This window comes from Rhipicephalus microplus, chromosome 10 (assembly GCF_043290135.1).
Source record: "Rhipicephalus microplus isolate Deutch F79 chromosome 10, USDA_Rmic, whole genome shotgun sequence".
NCBI classification, from domain to species: Eukaryota; Metazoa; Arthropoda; class Arachnida; order Ixodida; family Ixodidae; genus Rhipicephalus; species Rhipicephalus microplus.
The window spans coordinates 31,238,000-31,259,861 of record NC_134709.1 but is presented as its reverse complement, the minus strand read 5'-3'; the positions used below and the strand labels follow the sequence as shown (position 1 = coordinate 31,259,861).

Below are 21,862 nucleotides of genomic sequence, written 5' to 3'. Positions count from 1 at the left end.
GTGCGCGTTAAAGAACCCCAGGTGGACTAAATCTTCGGAGCCCTCCAATACGGCGTCTCTCATAATCAAATGGTGGTTTTGGCACGTTAAACCCCACATATCAATCATGTACGTACAGTGCTCAACTCGGCTGTCTATAACGACGGAGCTTCGCGCGCGGCACAGCACAAGCGACATCTGCAGTCGCAAATAGGCCACATCTGAGCATGCGCGGCGCCAGCAGAGTTGAGCACTCTACGTTCACGCTCAAAATGCGCCGCAAAGGCAGCTTTAGCTAACCAATTCATGCTGTGCGTTGCAACTTTGTCGAAACTAGTCTTCATTAGCGCCGGTTTCCCCGTCGCTCGCTCGCAGTCCTTCGCCGTCGTTCGGGGCGACGGCCTCAAATTCGCTTGCTGTATACCGCCGCTCGCTCGAGCTTCGCATTGGTCGTTGGCGGCATCTGCGGCTCACGGAGGTGACCTGTACGATCTGTATACGACGCTTCTCGCAGAAAACCGTCCGCCCCGTCGGCGGAATTTGGGCACGATGGCTCCGGCAGCTGCCCTTGAGACTTATTTCAGCACTATGTAGCTCGAAATAAGTGTTCCATTATGTATCCTGTATAATGAAGAAATGATGACAACACCGGGGAATAACAAACATCATCGCAGAGTAGGCGCCACGAGATCGGCGCCCGAGCTTCACCATCTTCCTCGTCCTGTCGCCATCTGGATTCTTTCACCTGTGCATTAGGCTCACCCAATAAACCTCTCTACATTTGGTAGATCGTGCTGGGTAACCACATCGCCTACACCCTGTAACTACGATCCCGCACCCTGCCTTCGACCATGCAAGTTGATGCTACCCAACAAACAGTACCTTTCGCGGCCGCTACTTGCCCCGGCCCGGTTTACCAGCGAGACCCCCCGATCTTTGTGGGCACCGAATACCAGGATGTCGAGAACCAGAATGACGAGAAAGTCAATGGACCCAACAGGTAGGATGACGCTGCTAAGTTGAGCACTGTCAATTTTTATCTCACCGACGTGGCCAAGCTGTGGTATACGAACCACAAAACCAAGTTCGCGAACTGGTCCGCCTTCAAGGAGGCGATATGTGCTGTTTTTGGTCGCCCTGCCTTACGTAAGCTACGCGCCGAACAACGTCTGCCCACACGGGCACAGGAGCCAGGTGAAACTTTCACCTCATATATAGAAAATGTGATCGACCTCTGCTGGCGCGTCGATGCTTTCATGAGCGAGAGTGAAAAGATACAGCACATTATGAAGGGCGTCGACGATGACGTTTTCTAGATGCTTCTCGCGAAGTCTCCTAGCACTGTGACCGCAGTATATAGTGACTTTGTGTCAGAACTATGAGGCAACGAGCTCAGACGCGAAGCTCATTCCAGACAATTCAACCAGTGACCGCACTGGACGTCATGAGTGACCAGACAAACCTTCTCGCACAAATGAAAGACTTCGTGCGAGAGGAAGTGGCCCGGCAGCTTTCTCTACTGCCTTTAGCTCAACGCCAGGAGCTCTCGCAGCGACAGCCACTGCGACACCCACCACCATTGGCTCCTATGCTCCGACATGTGGTCCAGGAGCAGATCTCTGAGGCTATGCCGGTGCCCTTGCAGCAGCCCCCCGTCACCGCACCTCTTACTTACGCGGAGGCACTAAAGCAGCAGCAGCAGCTACACCAGCCCCCACCGTTCCAGGGACTGCCGCATACCTCAGCCCCGTCCACCGCCTGGGTTCCTCCCATTGCTACCACAGCCTCAACTCACCCGTCCGCCGCATGGGCTGCTCCCCTCGTCGCCAATACTTGGAGAACGCGCAATAACCAGCCCATCTGTTTTGCATGCGGTGGTCCCGGCCATATCGCCCGATACTGCCGTCGTCGCGTGCCAGGATACACAGATGCCCGAACACAGAACAGCTTCATGGACCTTACTCCTTCTCGTCTGGAAAATTCAGATTCTGTCAAGCTCGTCTTCACGGGAATGTCCGCGTACTATGTCTGGTCGCTCATCTTCACCCCGTTGTCACTCCTTGTCACCCATGCGTCTCAGCCAGCTCCTGAACACGAGGGAAACTAACCGCTGCAGTTCAGGATGCAAGAACTGCGATGTCGAAATGCTCAAGTCCTCGGACATTGCCGTCGAATATTGTCGAAGTTTTTGTAGAAGGCATTCGAGCATATGCTCTAGTAGATACCGGTGCTGCCGTTTCCGTGATATGCGCTAAACTTTGCCGCAAGCTCCGAAAAGTGACTACGCCTATTGATACGATGTCCTTGCAAACAGCGAATGGGGACCCGGTTCCGCCTGTAGCCGCCTGTACTGTCCGACTGATCATCGCGAATGACCACTACACTGTTGAGTTTATTGTCCTTTCGTCATGCTCACACGACATCATACTCGGATGGGATTTTTTATTGCGTAACCACGCCGTCATTGATTGTGCAAGATCGGAACTTGAACTCTTCCCGTTTTACGACCAACCAACCAACCACATTCAGCCAGCCGTACACAAACTCGTCGTCAAAGAAGGCACTGAAATTCCTCCAACAGCAGCTGTGTTGCTCCCCGTGTTCTGTGACGGCATTAGGGACGAAGCTGCATTTTTTGAACCATCAAGCCTCTTCCTTAGTCGAAGATCACTTCTTCTGCCTTATTCAACGCTCTCCATTTCTGAAGGAAACAGTGCTCTTTGCCTCATCAATTCCCTTCCGTATCCCACCGAACTGTTTCAAGGTGAACTCTTGGACACGTGCATGCTATTGAGGAAGAACAAATTTTTACCATGCCGCCAGATTGTTCCTGTGACTACGACGCCATCAGTGCCCTCAACCCTTCTAATGTACCACCTTCCGAGCTTTTCGATTCATCGATCGCCGACGGACTATCGCCATCTGAACGCTCTGAGCTTCTTCAGCTGCTCTACCAGTTCCGCGAATCCTTTGACGTTGTTCAACCTATTCTTGGCCGAACTCCCAGTTTTTTTTTTTTCATTGCATCGACACAGGTTTCAACGTGCCAGTATGACAGCGACCATACCGTGTTTCCGTCGCGGAACGTCAGGTTATCACTGAACAGGTCGACGATCTGCCCAAGCATGGCGTTATCCCACCTTCCCAAAGTCCATGGGCATCACCTGTCGTTCTTGTTCAGAAGAAGGATGTTACAACTTGCTTTTGCGTTGATTACAGACGCCTAAATAAAATCACTCGCAAAGACGTATACCCTTTGTTTAGGATTGATGACGCCCTTGATTGCTTACAAGGTGCCGAGTTTTTTTCGTCGTTAGATTTGCGTTAGGGGTATTGGCAGGTGCCCTTAGCAGATGCCGATCATTCAAAAAACGCCTTCGTGACACCAAACGGGCTTTATGAATTCAATGTCATGCCCTTCGGCCTCTGCGATGCGCCGGCCATATTCGAGTGCATGATAGACTCGGTTTTTCGGGGTTTGAAATAGAACATATGCCTCTGCTACTTCAACAATATCGTCGTCTTTGCACCCGATTTGGCAACACATTTTGTGCGCCTGAAACATGTCCTCGCGTGTCTGAAGAATGCGCAGCTCAAACTGAATCTCAAGAAATGCCACTTCGCTGCTCGGAAGCTCACCATTCTCGGTCACGTCGTATCAAAGGATGGCGTTCTTCCCGACCCGGCTAATAAACTACGCGCTGTCGCTGAATTCCCCAAACCGACGACTGTAAAACAGTTACGCAGCTTCGTAGGGTTGTGCTCCTACTTTCGTCGGTTTGTGCGCAACTTTGCCTCCATAATTGCCCCTTTGACCCAACTTTTAAGCAGTGCCAACGACATCTCGTCATGGTCTTGCGAGTGTGATCACGCATTTACCACTCTAATAATAATAATAATAATAATAATAATAATAATAATAATAATAATAATAATAATAATAATAATAATGATGATGATGATGATGATGATGATGATGGTGATGATGATAATGATGATGATGATGATGATGATGATGATGATGATGATGATGATGATGATGATGATGATGATGATCGTCGGTGAAAGAGCCTCGGGCTAATCACGTTGGCGACGATACAAAAACTGGACTATAGCAGCGCAGAACTCGGCAGATGTTGAGAGGTCATCTTTTGGTGTTTGTTTTTCGAACGAAAACAGTGCGCCAATTAACTACAAGAACTCTGCGGCAAAGCGTCAGAAGAACTTCGGTACAACGCCCTTAGTGCGCCGCAGTTTTGGTGCGAAACACCACGCCCTATGTATGCCTCTTTTTTTCTTTTCTTTTTTTTTTTTTTGAACGGTCGGGTAATCCTTTAGCAAGTGACAGCTGAACGGGGGCAGACACCTCGAAAAATGTCGGACGGTCGCAACCAACGAAGAAAAAAAAAGCGTGGTCAGATCAACGGCCTCGCTTGAAGCGCGGCCATCGTGCTACCCGACCGGGCTTGACAAGGGACGTGGGCGTGCTGCTAAAAATATCTCTGACGTCAGGACGTGTTAAGCCGCCTTAAGCATGAGTGTCAACTAAATCACGGGGCTGTTTTTTTTTTCTTCTTTTTTAAATGTTGCGGTCTCCACACATTGTGTTCGACGTGTCTCAAATAAAAAGCTTGTTTGTGTTTGACAGGCAATGTTGTTAGGAGAACAACATGATTAAACTGTAGTACTTCTTTTTTATTTATTCGATAATGCTGTAGTTGAAATTGGCATTCTCCGACTTCGGGATGGTTGGAGGTCAAACTGTTGAACTGATTATATTTGCTGAGTTTTGACGTTCTGAAATCTGAATATGGTTATGACAGGCCGTGGTGGAGAGGTGCAAGAATTTCACACACGTGGGGTTGTTCAACGTGCCTCTAAATTTGAGCACACGGGCCTCTATCATTATTCCTGTATCAAAATGTGGCCACCACGGACGGGGGAATCGATCCCACGACCTTTTGGGTTAGCAGAAGAGTACCAGAACCCCTAGAGCACCGAGGCCAATGGAAGAAATGTAGTCCAGCAGGCCATGCGATGACAAGGGCACTTCAAAAAAAATGCGATTCTGAGTGAGTGGCGTAAGGACATGATGACCCTTGTCAGAGGATACCGCTTTCAGCATGCGCATGAGGTGACGTAGACGAATAGACATTTCATAACTAACATGCAAACGATGAAGAGGTACCTATGATAACCCGTTTGTTGCGGGTTCCATCCAGGCTGTGGCAGTCGCGTTTCTATACGGAGGAAAAAAATTCAATTGTACTCTGCAGTGTCAGCGCGCGTTGAAGAACATTAGTTTATCGGAACATCCGAAGCCCTGCCCTACAGCGTGAATCATTACCATATCGTGTTTTTTTGATACGGAAAAGTCCACTGATTGAAACGTTGGCCTGGGACGCTTCCTTCCTATTTACACAACTTCTGTAGATCACTGTGTTTCTATTCGTTGAATTCAGCCATTCAGTTCTACCGCAAAGATGCATATGAGAAGAATGTAGGGAATGGGCGTAAACCTTGTGCTGTGCCAGAAGATGAGTTCATGTTCGAGTGAAGGCTGAGCAGTTAAAGGCTGAGAGGGGGGGGGGGGTCGCGTTTGCTCTTGCACACTACTACTCAGCGGCTGCTCGCGAGTCCATGGCCGTGGCGTACGAGTTGAAAGTTATCTGTTTGATGACATAGCTGTCCCGTTTCTCGTTAGGAGAAAAAAACTTTTCTATGCGAACCGTGCGGAAGTGCGTCACAGTTTTGTGCTGACACGGTCGAGCGTTGCACAGGCTAAAGATAGTTACACCCGATGGCTTGTTTTTTTTTTTTTTTTTTTGAAACCGAATGTTGTAGGCCCGTGTGCTCAGATTTGGGTGCACGTTAAAGAACCCCAGGTGGTCGAAATTTCCGGAGCCCTCCACTACGGCATCTCTCATAATCATATGGTGGTTTTGGGACGTTAAACCCCACATATCAATCAATTTTTGAAACCGAAACTGACATTTGTTGGTAATAACCAGCCTACAATCAATTGACTATCGCGCATTGAAGAAAACGATGTGCCATGTTATGACTAACACGCTCCCAGGAACACGTTGCAGCAACAACAAAAAACGCGAAGCCAAGTTTGGTTTCAGTGGTGGTGAAGGTAACGAAGTGCAACTGCTGAACATTCGCCGATTGGGGTTATTGGCAAAGCAGGCCCAAGCCACGCGAAGCGAAACAGAGCCAAAAGTACGAAGTCTAGGCAAACTTGTTTACTAACCTTCATTTCCACGTTGGCTGGAGCGCCTTGCGTTGCAGCTTCAATATACACTATAGCACCGGAGTTCCTTCTAGTGTATTCATAGCAAAGTCTATGGTTTATCCTTCGTGCCCTTCACTCAGCTCAGTTATAATAAAATCATATTTAGTCGACTCAAAAACAAAATAACGAAATATTTTTCGCTTCTCATCATTCTGTCTGCCCCCTCTGAAAGTTGCAGATAGGCGCAATAACCAACGACGACAGTCACAAATTAGCATATTGCTCTTTATTGATATACATAGTTGTGAAATTCAATGGTGGCTATACACTCCCGTAATTTTAATCAGAAGCTCAGAGATTTCCTAGACCCTCCTTCCAGACGCGCCTTTTTTCTTTTTCGGAGTGTATTCTCCTCTCTTCTTAAAAATAATAAAATGAAAGGATAGTGCCAGCTTAATTAAATAAATTGTCCCTACCTGACAGCACGCATGGAGTCATTTATTAAAACAAATTCCTCAGAGGTCATCCGAGATTTTTCTCCTCACAGTCTCCTTAAAATATTGAAGCATTTTTTTTATTCTTTTTTTATCAGCTAGAACATCCCCTCCTTCTCATTGTATCCTACAACGAATACTCATGCTTGCGAAAGTTCTGATTGCGTAAGGCTTTATCACGAGCGCGTCATTGCCACTTGAACGCCTTTCAATTTGAAGTACTGAGAAAGTCGAATGCTTTCGAAGCTGCCAGTCGGTAAGGTCAAGAGTACGATAAGAACGACTCTTCCCTTTGGCGGTGAAAGCCGCGTCTTTTATTAATTAAGCTGCTCGCGTAATTCTTGTCATCACCGAACGTTCGGGAATCGATGTACTACATAATCATTTCATTATTAATTAATTTATTTATTTATTTATTTATTTATTCATTTTTCTTTTAGTTATGATCGCTAACACACAAGTTTATTTCGGTATGGCGGCTTCTTTTTCTTTTTTTTTCTTTATTGAAACAAATATTGCACTCCTGACATAGTTCATTGCGCATATGTAAAAACAAAGGAGGGGATGTTCCGAGAATTCAATCGTCTGTTGGCTCCAGCATATTTAGATTAACATGCATTGAAGTCAATAAAAAAATAGGAGTGGTTCCTAATAGTTTTACCATTGTAGTAGTAGTTAATAAATAAATGTGAATGAATTAACGTAAATTAGGACGAACTTGCCGGAGGTAGCACGAGAACTTACCGCGTTACTCGAAGGTTCTAGGTTCGGTTCTTTGCTGTGTCAAGATGGGTTTTAATCCACAGTGTTTTTTATATTTATGCCGTAATTATTACTGCACCGGTAAAAAACAGACAGTGTCCCTCGTTTTACCTTTGGCTTTATTGTATGTTAGTTTAATTATGTTTGCGTGTATGTTTATTGCACGTGTGGTGTGTTGTGTGTGAAATGAAACTTTTCTTTTAATTTAGGATTATCACATCTGGTGCGTTAGCATGGCGTTTGAACGAGGCCTAGAATAGAAAGAAGCGTGGACATTTCGCCTGCACCTTCATTTTCTATCCACAGCACTTCTGAGGCTTATTTTGTTAACCGGCTTCTACTTCGAATTTGGACACATCGAATGGGAACGGTAAATGGCATATATGTGTGCTCGCGTGTTCTATTTTCCATGTACAGCACTTAATTTTTCCTTTAACATGTTCTCAATATTCACTCATGGGCTAAGGAGTAGGCGGCCTCTTACTTGCGCGCCAACATCTCCTTACATATATCAATAAAAAAGCTTGGGAATGAAAACCAGCTGCCAAATAAGCACCTAATTTCTTTAGGACCGAAGCTCCTTAAGCCCGCACCCAGCTGTCACCGCCGTCGCCGTCGAAGCTCCCTGAGCCGGGAAAGCGCGCCGAGCAAAACGACAGGTGCGCCCTCTCGGCGCAGGCACGATGGCAGATGGCGCGCACCGCACGCTCACTCGCTTCGCCGTTCCCGCCATCAAGCGCAGCAGACGCTCTCCTCACCCGCTCCCCACACTACTGCCCTCATGAAAGCCCGCAGCGAAATCCGGTCCGTCGTCGTGTGCGTCCCATTTCTAAGGAGCTTCGCTCATCGGTTGTATTCGTACACTGAATAACTCCTATAGTTTTTTTTTTTTACAAGTGCGCTTTTAGTAATTCAGTTTCGGCATAAGGTTTAAAAATCAAACACTCTTAGATTCATGTATTGCATGCATGAAGCTCTACGGAACCCTCAACGGCAGTCTAGTCACTGTGGTGCTCAATTTCTGAACCGAAGGTTGGGGTAAAGAACCCCGGCTCCGGCGGCTGCATCTTCAATTGAAGCGAAACTGCTTGGGGCTGCGCACGTGCTTCGATTTAGTTTCACGTTAAATAACCCCTGTTGACTTAAATTTGCGGTTCTTTCTATTACGGCGTCTCGCGTAATCATACTGTGGTATTGTGATGCTCAACTTCAATCCTTATTTATCAATAAGGCTGTACGGATGCTCACACGCAACTTGCCATGTAGTACCTAAGTAGCGGCGCCCTGCGTATTTTGTGTGTGTGCGTGCGTGTGTGTGTGTGTGTGTGTGTGTGTGTGCGTGTGTGTGTGCGTGTGTGTGTGTGTGCGTGTGTGTGTGTGTGTGCGTGCGCGCGCACGTGTGTGTGTGTGTGTGTGTGTGTGATGTAATAGTTTTATTTATTTCATTTATTTATTTAACAATACTGCCGATCTCATCAGAGATTATAGCAGGGGGCATATGAAAGCGAATATTTGTTTACACAAATCATAATGATGGAAAACACAAGAAAAGGCCGCAATTACAAAATGACATAAAAATCAAAGAATATACATTGCCATTATAAGAACACACAGTCAAACAAATTTAGTAATAGCGAAGTCATGAACTAGGTTATCACTAAAAAACGATTGCAAAAAGATAATGCATGCATTTGTAATATGGGGTAGGGTCAACAAGTAGACAGTATTCTTGAACAACTCATTTAAACAATTTGATGAACAATAAACTAATCGAAAAACATGTCACTTGAAATATAACGATCATAAAAAACAAAATTTTTGTATTAGTAACATGACACGGACTCATCGTTTATTGGGTTTATTGATGCTAAGATGTCGTTAGTGTGATTTTCGAGGCAAGCAATTCGCTTTCAATCGCAGCTGTAAAAAGGTTTATGGATGATTCAGTGATTAAGGTGGGTTTTGGTGAGTTCCAGTCTTTAATGGTTTGGAGAAAAATCAATATTTAAAGCAATTAGTGTTAAAAGAGTATTCTGCAAAAGTATGGGAACGATTATGATGGGTTGCTCTGCCGTGAAAAAATAAGATATATACCTTGAAGTCTCTATTTTTATTATTTTGTGAAGTAGTTGAAACATTAGATTTAGTCTTGTTAGTTATGTTCGGTTTCGTAGTGTTAGAATGCCAGCGTTATTGAGTAGGTGCATCGGTGAGTCTGTCAGTCTATACTTGTTAAAAATAAACCTTATTTCTTTTATTTGAACTGTTTCTATTTCATTAATCTGTTGGTGCGTATACGGGAACCAGACAGGGCTGGCATATTCCAATACAGATCTGACCAGGGTAGTATAAGCGATTAGTTTGGTAATTAGTGGTGCGTGTTTGAAATGTCTTTTCAATAAAGATAGTCTTTTCATGGCTGTGCTAGTAGTATTATGAATCTGGGTATCTCATCTCAGGTCGTTTGAAATCCCTATTCTTAGAAATCTGTGGTTAGAGACTGTGGTTAAGGGGCAGTTGTCAATAGTGTAAGAAAAGCTGTACCTGTGTTTTTTGCGAGTTATTGTTTATATATATGTATGGTTCTTCCTTTGTGATCAAAAGCTTGTTAGCTCTAAACTGCACTGCATGGCGGTGAGGACGGGGTTCTCTGCAAGGAAGGTAATGTCACTCGGGGCAACAAAAGAAAACTAGATATGAGCGCAGCCCTGCAGGATTTGAGAAGGCATTTTCTTTAACACTCTGTAAGTCTTAATGCTACACAATTGTAGAGTTGGAATCGGTAATATAACTTGAGATGCTTATCGATGCCATCTATTCTTTACCCTCAATGCGCTTACCAGTGTACGCCTTACTATGACGCAATCACGCGAACTTTAATCATTCAAAAAAGGCCAACCTCGTGTAATTTTGAAAAAAAAAAAAGCACGACGTTTCTTGAATCAATCGCTTTGTAATGGGAAGCCCTCGACCCAAAGAAGCGTGATTTTAGGCTGTTCTTGATATCATTATCAATATTATCAATATCAAATCAGCAATGTCAATAGCAAAAGGGATTTCCACAATGTAATTTTTATGAAGAGTTTTCTGTCCCGCAAATGAATAAAGCTAAAACAAACATACATGCAACAAAAATGACTGTACTCACACAAGGAGGGAGGAAGCTTTTGGCCTTTAGGTCCATCTCTTGAAAGTCTTTCACCTAAAAAAATTGTTTTGTCAATCACTCATCACTTGTTAGGTTTGTACAAACCAAGCCAGAAATAAGTTCGCGCTCTTAACGATTTGCGGTGGACATTTTTATAGCCCTACTTGCAAAAATAAAAAATCTTGCAAAATGAAGCTTTATGTCTTGCCTGTAAATTACCATAACGCTGCCACACAGCATAGTTGCTTCGAAAACACTGCATAATTCAGTTTGCATCAATATATGACCACAAACGAAGTCGTTTTTATAAGTTCGTCTTACTGAAAAATAATGATACGATTCCCAAAATAGCTAGATTAGAGAAACATTTTCCTGTTTATAATCTACGTCAACATGAAATGTGGCACACATCAAAATGTAGAACGAGATACAGAAATAAAATGTTAAAGTTTGAACTGTTTACACTAATAAACCACATAACTAGTGAACACAACATTGACGTATTCAGCGCATCACCAAAATAATTGCCATTATTGTATATATAATGATGTGTTCTGGGGACTAACTTTAATTATGTCTGCATATTATTATTTCATTTTTGTTTTTCTTTTTTAATGGAAATTGCGAAACCCTCTTTTATTTTGGTTGTCCTTAGCCGCCCGTAATCTGTGCTACCCTGTGTACAAGGGGTCAGGGCTACTCGAGCTGTTCTCCCAGCTTTTGCTTGCCCTTATCGTAATGTGTTCTTGTTGCGGAATAAAAATTTCAATTTCAGGTTTAATTTGATTAATGCGCAGTTTTTGTTTAATTTCAATTAAAACTAAAAAATGCTGTATCTATTGGATGCACTTGGAAATCAAGGACACAGTAAGGCACACATAAACCTCAAATGAAAGTACTCCAGCAAGTGAAGTTCACATGAGCATCCTTTGTGGCTTTATGCATGCGAACTTGAACCTAGTGAGGTACATGGTATAGTTAAGGATACCATATCTCATACCACTGAAGTTCACCGGCTTTAAGCTATCCCATAGTAGAGCAACTAGTACTCTAAATCGTTACCCCCTTTTTCTAAACACATGTATAACTCGTTATACCATTCATTGTATCATGATATCACATTGAGTTTTTGTGTACATGTATGTCAGCACTGTCATGTATATTAAGGCAATGATGTCATCATTGCAACGTTGTGATGTTTGTCTTGGTACATAGATGTGCTAAAGTGTATGTTCCCTTATTACTGAAATGTTATGAAATCTTTGTTCTCGGTACATAGTGTAAATAAGCTTTTCCTAAACATTAAAGAAGGATTCTCAAATAAACTTCAGTTGCTAGAGCACTTTCTATTGTGGTTTATGTGTACCTTACTACTTCCTGGTGTTTCAAGGAATTCCAAATATACAATATGCTATACCAACTGGTGCAATAACAAGCACTCTCAAAGTATTTCACGAATATTAGCTATCAATGCTCTTTCTAATTTCGAGAACATTGTCTCAATTTTCTCGCAATTGAAGTTATCTTATTTGATTGTATCATAGCACCTATATAAAAAGGTTACGCTTCATTGACGTATGAGTACAGATTACGGATAAAGCAGCACGGCATGCAAAACCACTTGTCGAGACATTGGTGACATCCTATACTGAAGAGTTGCTGATTTTTACGACCCTCTATCTTCTGAACCTTGTTCGGTCGGGCATTGCATACAGTTTCTTAAATAAACACTAGAGAAAACTCTGGCGCTAGTGTCGCTGTAGCCGTCAGCAACGCATGACGCTGTAGCTAGCACGGCAATGATGTGTGGTACATGGATTTGCCTAATCTTTGTTCTTTCAGCTCCGTTTGGCTTAGTGGGGCCTGAATTCGGCAAAGGTTGAGTGGCTACGCCTCATTACCTTTACCTTCTTAGGCTCACCCATTCTAATCGCTGGCTCACGAAGTTGACAACGGTCCGATTCGAAACAAAACGAAAACACAACAACAAACAAGGCCGTAAGTGCTTTCGAAGCCCTCATGCACGAACACTAGGCAAATCCGCGTACCACCCATCATTCTCATGGTTGCTGAATGATCGCAGCACTGGAGTTCCCTCTGGTTAATTTTTAGAAAACTCTATGGGGCATTGTAGTTCCTACAACTTTTGTGTTTACCCCTTTCTCTCTGTGTTTTCTGTTGTTTTCATAAAAGCACTCAATTTAGGCAGCCTTTACGCTGGGCTGACGGACTTCACCTACCTTCCATACGTCATTCTTTCCCGCTTTCCAACAATGCTCATGCATTCAAACGCGACGTCAAATTTTACAGCGTAACGACTGGCATGCACCATTACTCGTAATAAACACGTCACGTTGAGGTGACTCTGGTCTCTAATGATAATGGTGGCTCTTATCTACGCGTTAGAGTCGAAGTTAAGAGGTGGGAGCGAAAGTATGTGCGTTACTTAGCCCTAAATTTTCTTGCCTCCAATTCAGTGCGCTCCGCCGCCAGATTCTTTAACAAGGGTGTACCCCAACGACTTCTCTGTAAGCACCCTATCATAGAACGACATTGCAAAAAAATAAAGAAAAAACGTTTTGTGAGCATGTGCGTTGCGGCCATGAGCTTGCCCTTACCCTTTTTTTTTTTGAACTCAGTGCACATAGAAAATACACACAGAAAAAATCGGCAACAACACAAGCGAGATAAATGTTTGCGAGGCTGTTACACGGGCGTGTTAACATGATGATATACATGCATGTAAGCGTTATATACATCTATGTGAATGTCCACATTTATATTTTAGCAACACTGCGTTTGAACCTGTGTTTTGCCTTATATTGTGTTAAGAAATGTTTTGAACAATATTACCTATTTAACTTGGCAACAATTCATTAAAACTATGTAGAGGTGCTCTGCAGGCTTTCTATTACTATCCTTAGGTTTCGCGGGATTGGTAAGATAAATTTTCAGTAATGGACGTTGATGTCAGCTTTCGTTGACTCTAAGCTCCATTCCTCGCATGCTTCCGGCATTCCTGGCTGAACGCTGCATGCACGTCTTGCATATAGAACAGCGAATTTTGAGCAGCGCCTATCGCATAGGTAAACAGCCCCTCGAAAAATAAGGTCGAAGGCCAACATCGGCTATGACGCGGCTCCACGCTCGACGTGCTCCTAAATCCCCCTCGAGGTTCGCGAAATCGCACCATCAAAACTTCTCTCAGAATGCTTAAGTTCAGAGAAGTAGTGCGACGACACTTTCTGAACGACTTGGTCTTGCTTTCTTTTTTTACTTTTGCTTTCCTTCTTCTTGTTCTTATGTTTTTATGCTTGTGCAAGTTTCAGTGCCGTGTCTAGAATTTCTAGCACCTTCAAAAAACGCGTGTCTCTTGACGTCCTTCGGACTATTTCTTGTTAAATTCAGAATTCAGCACACGTCCCAAAATATGGCCATCATATTGAACGCTCTTTCATTTTTGTTTTGCAATCATCTTGCACGTTACCACAATGAGCGCCCGCCTACACACGTTCGTCCCATAATTTATTTTATGACCAGCGCGTCGTATTTATCAAACCATCTTACAATCGCGTACTAATTTTGGTGTACTCCAAATTTAAGGGGGTGATCGTGAGAGCACCCAGACATAGATAGATAGATAGATAGATAGATAGATAGATAGATAGATAGATAGATAGATAGATAGATAGATAGATAGATAGATAGATAGATAGATAGATAGATAGATAGATAGATAGATAGATAGATAGATAGATAGATAGATAGATAGATAGATAGATAGATAGATAGATAGATAGATAGATAGATAGATAGATAGATAGATAGATAGATAGATAGATAGATAGATAGATAGATAGATAGATAGATAGATAGATAGATACCAAAAGTGCATATGTGCTTGCGGTACGCAGAGAAATGTTTCACTTTTCAGAACTACAATGAAGTTCTTACCAACCAATTTCAAGATCACAGCATATCCATGGGGTGAATGATGATAAGTGGGTGAAGCTCCGGAGGGAATCATCGGCAAACCGTGAATCTTCCGTGTAATTCGCTCAGTCGATCATCATTTCAAGACGTGAGAAACGCTGCGTGTGTATGCCGTGCCGCTTGGGCCTCCCAATCTCGTACAACAGGATCTTGGCGGCGGCGTCGCGCAGCTTCACGGCGCGCTTCTGCCTCGCGGGCTCGCAGATCGGGATTCTGTCTGCGAGTGCGCACTGGCGCCACCTGGTGCACTCGCCACTCTGCAGTCTTGTCCATCCGGTGACTTCGTGCACGCGCACACGTCAGCAGCGAACGAATTTTATTACAACGCTCCCCATAGCGAACGTCGGCTAACTAAATCGAACGATTGCCTTCCACCAATGACACGCGTCATATGTGACATCGTTCCTATTATAACATCTCACATCTTTCTTCATCAACTACAAATATCGCAATATAAGTTTATACCATCTCGCACCTATTCATCAACTACAAGTAGCGCCATCTAGTGAACAGTCCAAGTACTACCATCTAGTTTTGTAATATGTCGCATATCTTCATCAACTACAAGTACCGCCATCTAGTGAACACTGTAGTAACTAAACGAAGTAGATAGTTACTACTACAACTACATGCATCAGTAGATGTACAGACCCACGCCTTAAGGAGCTTCGCCCCTAAAACTAGCCCTACGTTTCGGGACCAATCAAGTATCAAGATATCCCAGCCAGGCAGATCTCTGGTTTGTAATATGTTTACCTTTAAAGAGGTTATCAGTATGCCATTTCTTATATTAGAGAAACATGTGCTGAACTTAAGGAGCACGTCTTTGCATATCAGTACTACGTAATATACGGGTGGGTGTGTATTTTCACGTGAACCCAAACTGACGTACCTGGGTGAAATTCCTTCCGACGCTGCGAAGGAAGACGTACTCCTTGGGAACCACGTCGTGACCCAGCTGCCGGTCGATCTCCCTCCGCACGTCTCCCAGGCGGGCAGTGGGCAGAACTCTGTCCAAGGAAAAGCACTGTCATCGATCGAACGCATTGTTACGTCTGAAGTAGGTGTGCGGGGGTTTATTCCACAGGACAATTTTATGATTACATTCATAACGTAATAAATTTTTGGCAACATGCCCGTTGCGCTTCGTTATAGCCAAATGTCAAACAATGTGGAAGTAGAGATCGACTCTCATTAGGCGGGTAAGTCGGGATATGAGAACTCGCAGTTACTCTAGGAACGAGCAGCACGGGACTTCCTATAGCACAGCTTGCGCCTGAAATTCTGGCCTAGAGATTCAGTTATGCTGGCGCTTTATTCACTAGTGAAGTAGTGTAGGCTTAAGTTAACACAAATTTAAAAGAAATACAGAGAAAGGTCAAGTGAAAGTCAGGGTGGTTAACCAAAAGAGAATTTCCGGTTTGCTACCACGCACTGGGGTGAGGAAAGGGGATTAAAAGGTAATGAGGAAAAAAGAAGAGGATATTGCATAAAATATTATTAGAAAAAAGCTAGGACGCTCGAGTGACGTAAGAAGGTCCAAAAAAAGCATATAGGAGTGGACTGATTTGGAACGGAAACTGATTAAACTATGCATGGTAGCTCTCTCTTTCTCTCCCTCTCTTTCTGTCTCTCTTTCTCTCTCTCTCTCTCTTTTGGTGCTATTTAGACGTTGCAAAAAAGAGTTACCATCTGTTTCTCAAACTTGCAAGTACATAGAAACAGTCTACACAAGGAAGTGAAACTAGGGACATTCATGATGGAAAATTGAGCGCATAAAGAGGACACACAAAACAAGGCGTACACAAGACAAGCACTGAACTAGCAACTGACATTTTTATTACAAGCGAGTAGAATAAATACAATCAGTACTGCTTAGTACGCATCCCCCAGAGGGACATTCAATCATTCGTGCACCGAAGAAGAAACATTTCGAGAACGGAAGTGAGGGGGAAATAAAGTTGCTTCGTTTGCCATATGGACTCTACACTACATTTATGGTGAGGTCAGGTCCATCGCTAGGCCTCGATAACAGTCACTTTTTTAAAAGTGCGTTGTCAAGCTTGTTAGAGAGTTCACATTTACTTTCTTACGCACTTGTACAACAAACCTTTTTTTTTTCTTTTACTGGGCATCCTTTCAATTGTTTCTTAACAAGACACGTAATTTTAAGGGGTCGCTTTTTTTGTTAGGCAATATTATGAGAACTAATAGATGACCATGCCAAGAAAAGTATGGGAGATGCTATTAGAAGTGGTTGTAGTTGATATAAATGAGAAGAAAGAAAAGTGTACGCAAAGATAACTTTCCACTAGTTAGGACCGGTCTTTGCCGGTGGCAAATTATCACTTCATCCAATTTTCTTCCTTCACATTTACATTGAAAATTACTTCCAGTCGCATCCCTTATACTTTCTTTGGTATCATTCTTGGTTGTCATTAATATCTTAGCAAGATACTAAAGAGGAATAAACGACGTTGTAGAAGTTACATGTGCTAACGAAATAGAAAAAAAGGCACTTAACTGGAGGTGAATGACTGCCGAATTCCTCTGATTAGGAGCATATAAAGCAAGGCAACACATCCCATCTAGGGTCACTGACCTTTCATGCCCTGCGAGCGCATTGCCGCGGAGATCACGTCCCACGCTGCATTATCCGCAGCCTTTTCAACGCCTCTTTCAACGCAGAACCAGCTGACGTATTTATATGCGGCCCTAGGTCAACGGTCAAAATATTTTTTTTTTTTTAAGTGAAAGGAAACTCCGTCAAAATGCACGAAACTGTTTTAGTGGAAAAGGGCAGCGCTTTCAGCAACCTGGTCTCTGCCGTGGACGCTAATTTTTTGCGCCGCATAAATTGCCCGCCTGGGCGGGTACACCACTTTGCGTGTTCGCTGGATATTTTTTTTCTGTTATATTGTTTTCCGCGGTCGTTGCCTTTAGATCAGTCGAGCCGCCAAAATGCATACGGCCCGCTATCTGTCGGAAGAGCAACCAACTAAACGATTGAAGCCGTGGCCTCAGAGACGATCGATATTTGCCGTGCGCGTGTCTTAAAGGCCACGATGAAAAATGGCTTTCCAACGGCGGCAGCGCACGTGGTGGCCACCGACATTGATGTCAGCTTCTAGAAAAGCTCGCAAGGGGGAGACAGATTTGCGAAAGGTGGAATAGTCATGCGCACTTCCTATTGTAGCGCGCGCGCACGTGTGTGTGTGTGTGTGTGTGTGTGTGTGTGTGTGTGTGTGTGTGTGTGTGTGTGTGTGTGTGTGTGTGTGTGTGTGTGTGTGTGTGTGTGTGTGTGTGTGTGTGTGTGCGTGCGTGTGTGTGTGTGTGTGTGTGTGTGTGTGTGTGTGTGTGTGTGTGTGTGTGTGTGTGTGTGTGTGTGTGTGTGTGTGTGTGTGTGTGTGTGTGTGTGTGTGTGTGTGTGTGTCGGTCATGAATGAAGAGCATTTCCTTCGGATCAAAGCAACACTGGACGAGAACCATGCAACATCTTAACCAACATTAACATTTATTCTGTACGCTAGCTCTGCTCGTAATGGGTACCTATATATGTCAATTGAGCAAGTTAACGCGTCCCTCATGGGAATCGCCACAATCAGTGTTCATATTTCTTGTGAACAGCAGCTCCAAAAGGCACAATAATATTTCGGGCTTCCAAAGTAAAACAGGAATGTCTCCAAATGTCCGAACGGTTAAAACCACTACGACATGATACTTCTGACTGTTAGTTTCGTAAGAAGGACTCTCAGAGATCCGAAACTCATAGAGATACACTAAAGCTTAACAGAGCATGTACAAGTTAACGCTATTAGTATTTGTTTGAAGAAATGAGAAAACTGCTAGGTGCTGATTGGTGTACGCCGCCCATGTGATCGCTTGTTAATATCCTGTCGACCAGTACAGTGAGCAGTAACATTTGCCCAATGGCTGTTGCCCACAAACGCTATGGGAGCTTTACAGCGGAGCAGCTATGATCGAGGTTTACGAGTTTCCTCGACAGAAGGAAATCGGAAGAAACAGAAAACAAGAGCAAAAGAAAGAGACAAAAGATACAAAACTATCAAAATATTTACAAAAAATTTACAGACAGAGAAAGACACAAACAAAGAAAATATTTAAAAATAGAGCAATTATAACCAATTTATGTTATTCGTATGGGAATGATAACCTTGTGTAACATACTATAGCAAGAAATGGGAAAGAGAAAACCAATTGGCTGTAAGCTTAGCCAGTCAAGAACCAGCCATGTGCCCATCAGCGCTGTGGAGACCCTGCCTTGCGCGACATGGTGAAAAATGCGATTTTTAAAAAATTTTTTGCGAGACTGAAATTACTTTACAAGTTCACAAACAGTGGGAAAAAATACCGTGAATACGTCTGTAATGCTCTAAAAGTCAACTTCTCTAACGAGCCAATAATAACGTACCGTATGAATCCGGCGGATATGGCATAGTCCACCACGTGGTTCCGAGCCAACTTCCGCTTTCGCAGCCATCTTTCCTCGGGAACAATGTACACGTGCAGATCCACAAGCTGTGTTGTTAGTGGTTCACATGCGAAAAAAAAGAATGAAGATACGTACGCCTCAAAGTTTAGATCGCTTTATCATTTACGTTATTTTAGCGCAGCTGTATATGTTGGAATAAAATATTACTCGTACTCTAATGAAACAACCTGTCGGTAAAAGAGCCCAGCCATTCACATAATGTAAAGTTCTGATTTACGCGAGGTAATATGTCAGAAAGTAGAGAATATACAGTCAGCGAACGCTTTCCGTTTTACAGCCAGCATGAATCATCATTACAACACTAAGCAGAGTGCCTTTGACTTAGATGTAGCATTTCTTTTTTTATATATATAGTAATATATTAGATTACATCTCCTTACTGTGACACCTATTACAAGAAACGAGCTAAATTTGCTGTGTTCTTACGTGCACTCGTTTTACGAGGCAGAGTATAGTATAGTATAGTATAGTTTAAAATATGCTGCAACTAATAGCAAACTAAATTTTTTATATATGTTTGAGGCCTTTTGTTGCCTTTAGCCGGATCCAGTTACTTGTTCGTATATATAGACTTTTATATGGCAGCCATTAGATGAAACTAATGTCAATCCATCACTACTTCGTTAAGCTCTATACATTTTGTTCAGTCATGCAGAAAGTAATTGAGCCCCATTATAGGAAAAGAACAATGAAGGGTGGATCCCAGTCGTGAACAAGACAGATCTCGACACGATGTTCGCTGTTATACTTGCAATATCGGAGGGGCAAATTATAATTCGTATGGAGCCAAGATGGTTTCCCAATATCTCAGGGCATAATACAAATATTACCATTTGTGAAGTTTTCAGATAAGGTTGCGACTAGAACATACATCTGACATTACCGGCTAAAAAGATAAGCAGCTTTTGTATTTATCTTTCTTGTTACCCCTTCAGGTTCTTTCTAAATTTTGTTAGTAAAAACAGTCCTGACGAAGTCACTAAGTAATTGTTTTTAATCTGGGTTAGAAATTTCATGCGCATCAAAAAATAATTTTAGCTTGACTTTAAACTTGTTTTTCCGGTTATTATAAAACAATATTATCGAAGTCAATCTCTCCTCCTTTCCTTCCATTCTAAATATTCCACACTCTTTCTCTTAAATTGTTATCTTTATTTTAGTGCTTTTTTTGTGTGTGTGAGTTTGCGAGACAGAGGGAGTAATATATATATATATATATATATATATATATATATATATATATATATATATATATATATATATATATATATATATATATACGTGTGTGTGTGTGTGTGTGTGTGTGTGTGTGTGTGTGTGTGTGTGTGTGTGTGTGTGTGTGTGTGTGTGTGTGTGTGTGTGTGTGTGTGTGTGTGTGTGTGTGTGTGTGTGTGTGTGTGTGTGTGTGTGTGTGTGTGTGGAAAGAACTCTATACTTAATGGGGCTCGTTTTTCCATGGGAGTATCACATATAAACCCAATAAAGTGGCTGGGGGGATGGCCGCCGTGGTAGCTCACTGGTAAAGCATCGAACGCGTTATTCGAAAGCTGCAGGTTGGGTTCTTCTTGCTCACGGCAAGTTATCTTTTCACCCACTTTTCTTTCATCAAGTTTACATTACAATGGGGTCTAATAACTTCGTCTATTCATTCCTTGGCATTGTTGTCTGTTAGATTTCATATATACGTCAGAAAGACTGTATATTACTGCGCCTCTATATCAAACGCACCTCCCTTCCTGCAGCTAGTAGACGCTCGGTAAGCGAGAATACGCGCAAAAGAAGACTACGCAGGTGGTGACGCCACACACAAGTTCCCATGCCAGTTGCTATGACCCCATTGGTTGTGACGGTGTTTACTAAAGTGTATACGCTATCCTTATTAATTAAAAATTAATTGTAATGTCCTCCGAAAAAGCCAGAGACCCATCATACAAGGATTGAGTACATTCTATTCAGCAAACGAGGTCAATATAATAGAAAAATATTTTGAAATCAGTAGCGCCACCATCAGTGGTTTCGGTGAAAAGTTTGGAAGTGAAGTTTTTGCCATCGATTATTTTTTATATATATGAGCCTTTGGTGACGAAATTAAACGCACTAGAGTTTTGAAACCATACCCTATAGGTCTGAATGATTTTGCTTTTTCACTCTTCTGACCTTTCAACAATCTTTTTGAGGAAGAATGCTCCTAATCATGGCGTTGCTTATAGTTTCTCAAATCAATTGACCTTAGCAATCAACTCTAGGCATGTACAGGACAAACACGCACGTTCCGCGCTAATAGAACATTCCTATCTCCTCTATCTCTTCCTTTTCATCCCTGCATCTATTTGCCCGCGAACGAGGCAGAAAATCAAACGAGCGTCTCGTTAGAGCCTTTGTATTTCGTTTTTTTTTCTCCTCCTCTTCTCCCCTAACTGTCTGGTGTTGAGCCTGATGGCGTTCTGTTTCGAATATCATTGCAATAGTTTCCGCCTCATATACGTGGCTTAAACAACCGGCGCTGACATGGTCGAGCGTCTGGTACCTCTTTATGGTCGCCGTGCTGATGGGGTTTTCAATGAATTACAACTGCATCAACTCGGCAAGATGCGTTGTGTACAAATAATGGAATAGTATTTTTTATCGTCACCGTAGAGGCTCTTGTTTGTGTGGTTGAACCACAGTTAACGGACATCGGTTACACATCGAGGAAACCAAGTAATGGTCCACTTATGTTGGAAAAACGCTAGGCC

The 21,862-nt window shown here is 43.0% G+C and overlaps 1 protein-coding gene across 1 annotated transcript in view; it reads right to left on the bottom strand.

Annotated features, from left to right (window-relative positions):
* The window catches only part of LOC119181771 (uncharacterized), a 130,213-nt gene that overhangs the window by 91,268 nt on the left and 17,083 nt on the right, over positions 1-21,862 (bottom strand). Inside the window, exons 2-4 of the mRNA XM_075875371.1 lie at positions 19,047-19,153; positions 15,507-15,624; positions 10,622-10,675 (exon numbers count right to left, since the gene is read on the bottom strand). Of these exons, the coding sequence (XP_075731486.1) occupies positions 10,622-10,675; positions 15,507-15,624; positions 19,047-19,153 (279 nt within the window). The remainder of the gene's footprint in view (positions 1-10,621; positions 10,676-15,506; positions 15,625-19,046; positions 19,154-21,862) is intronic.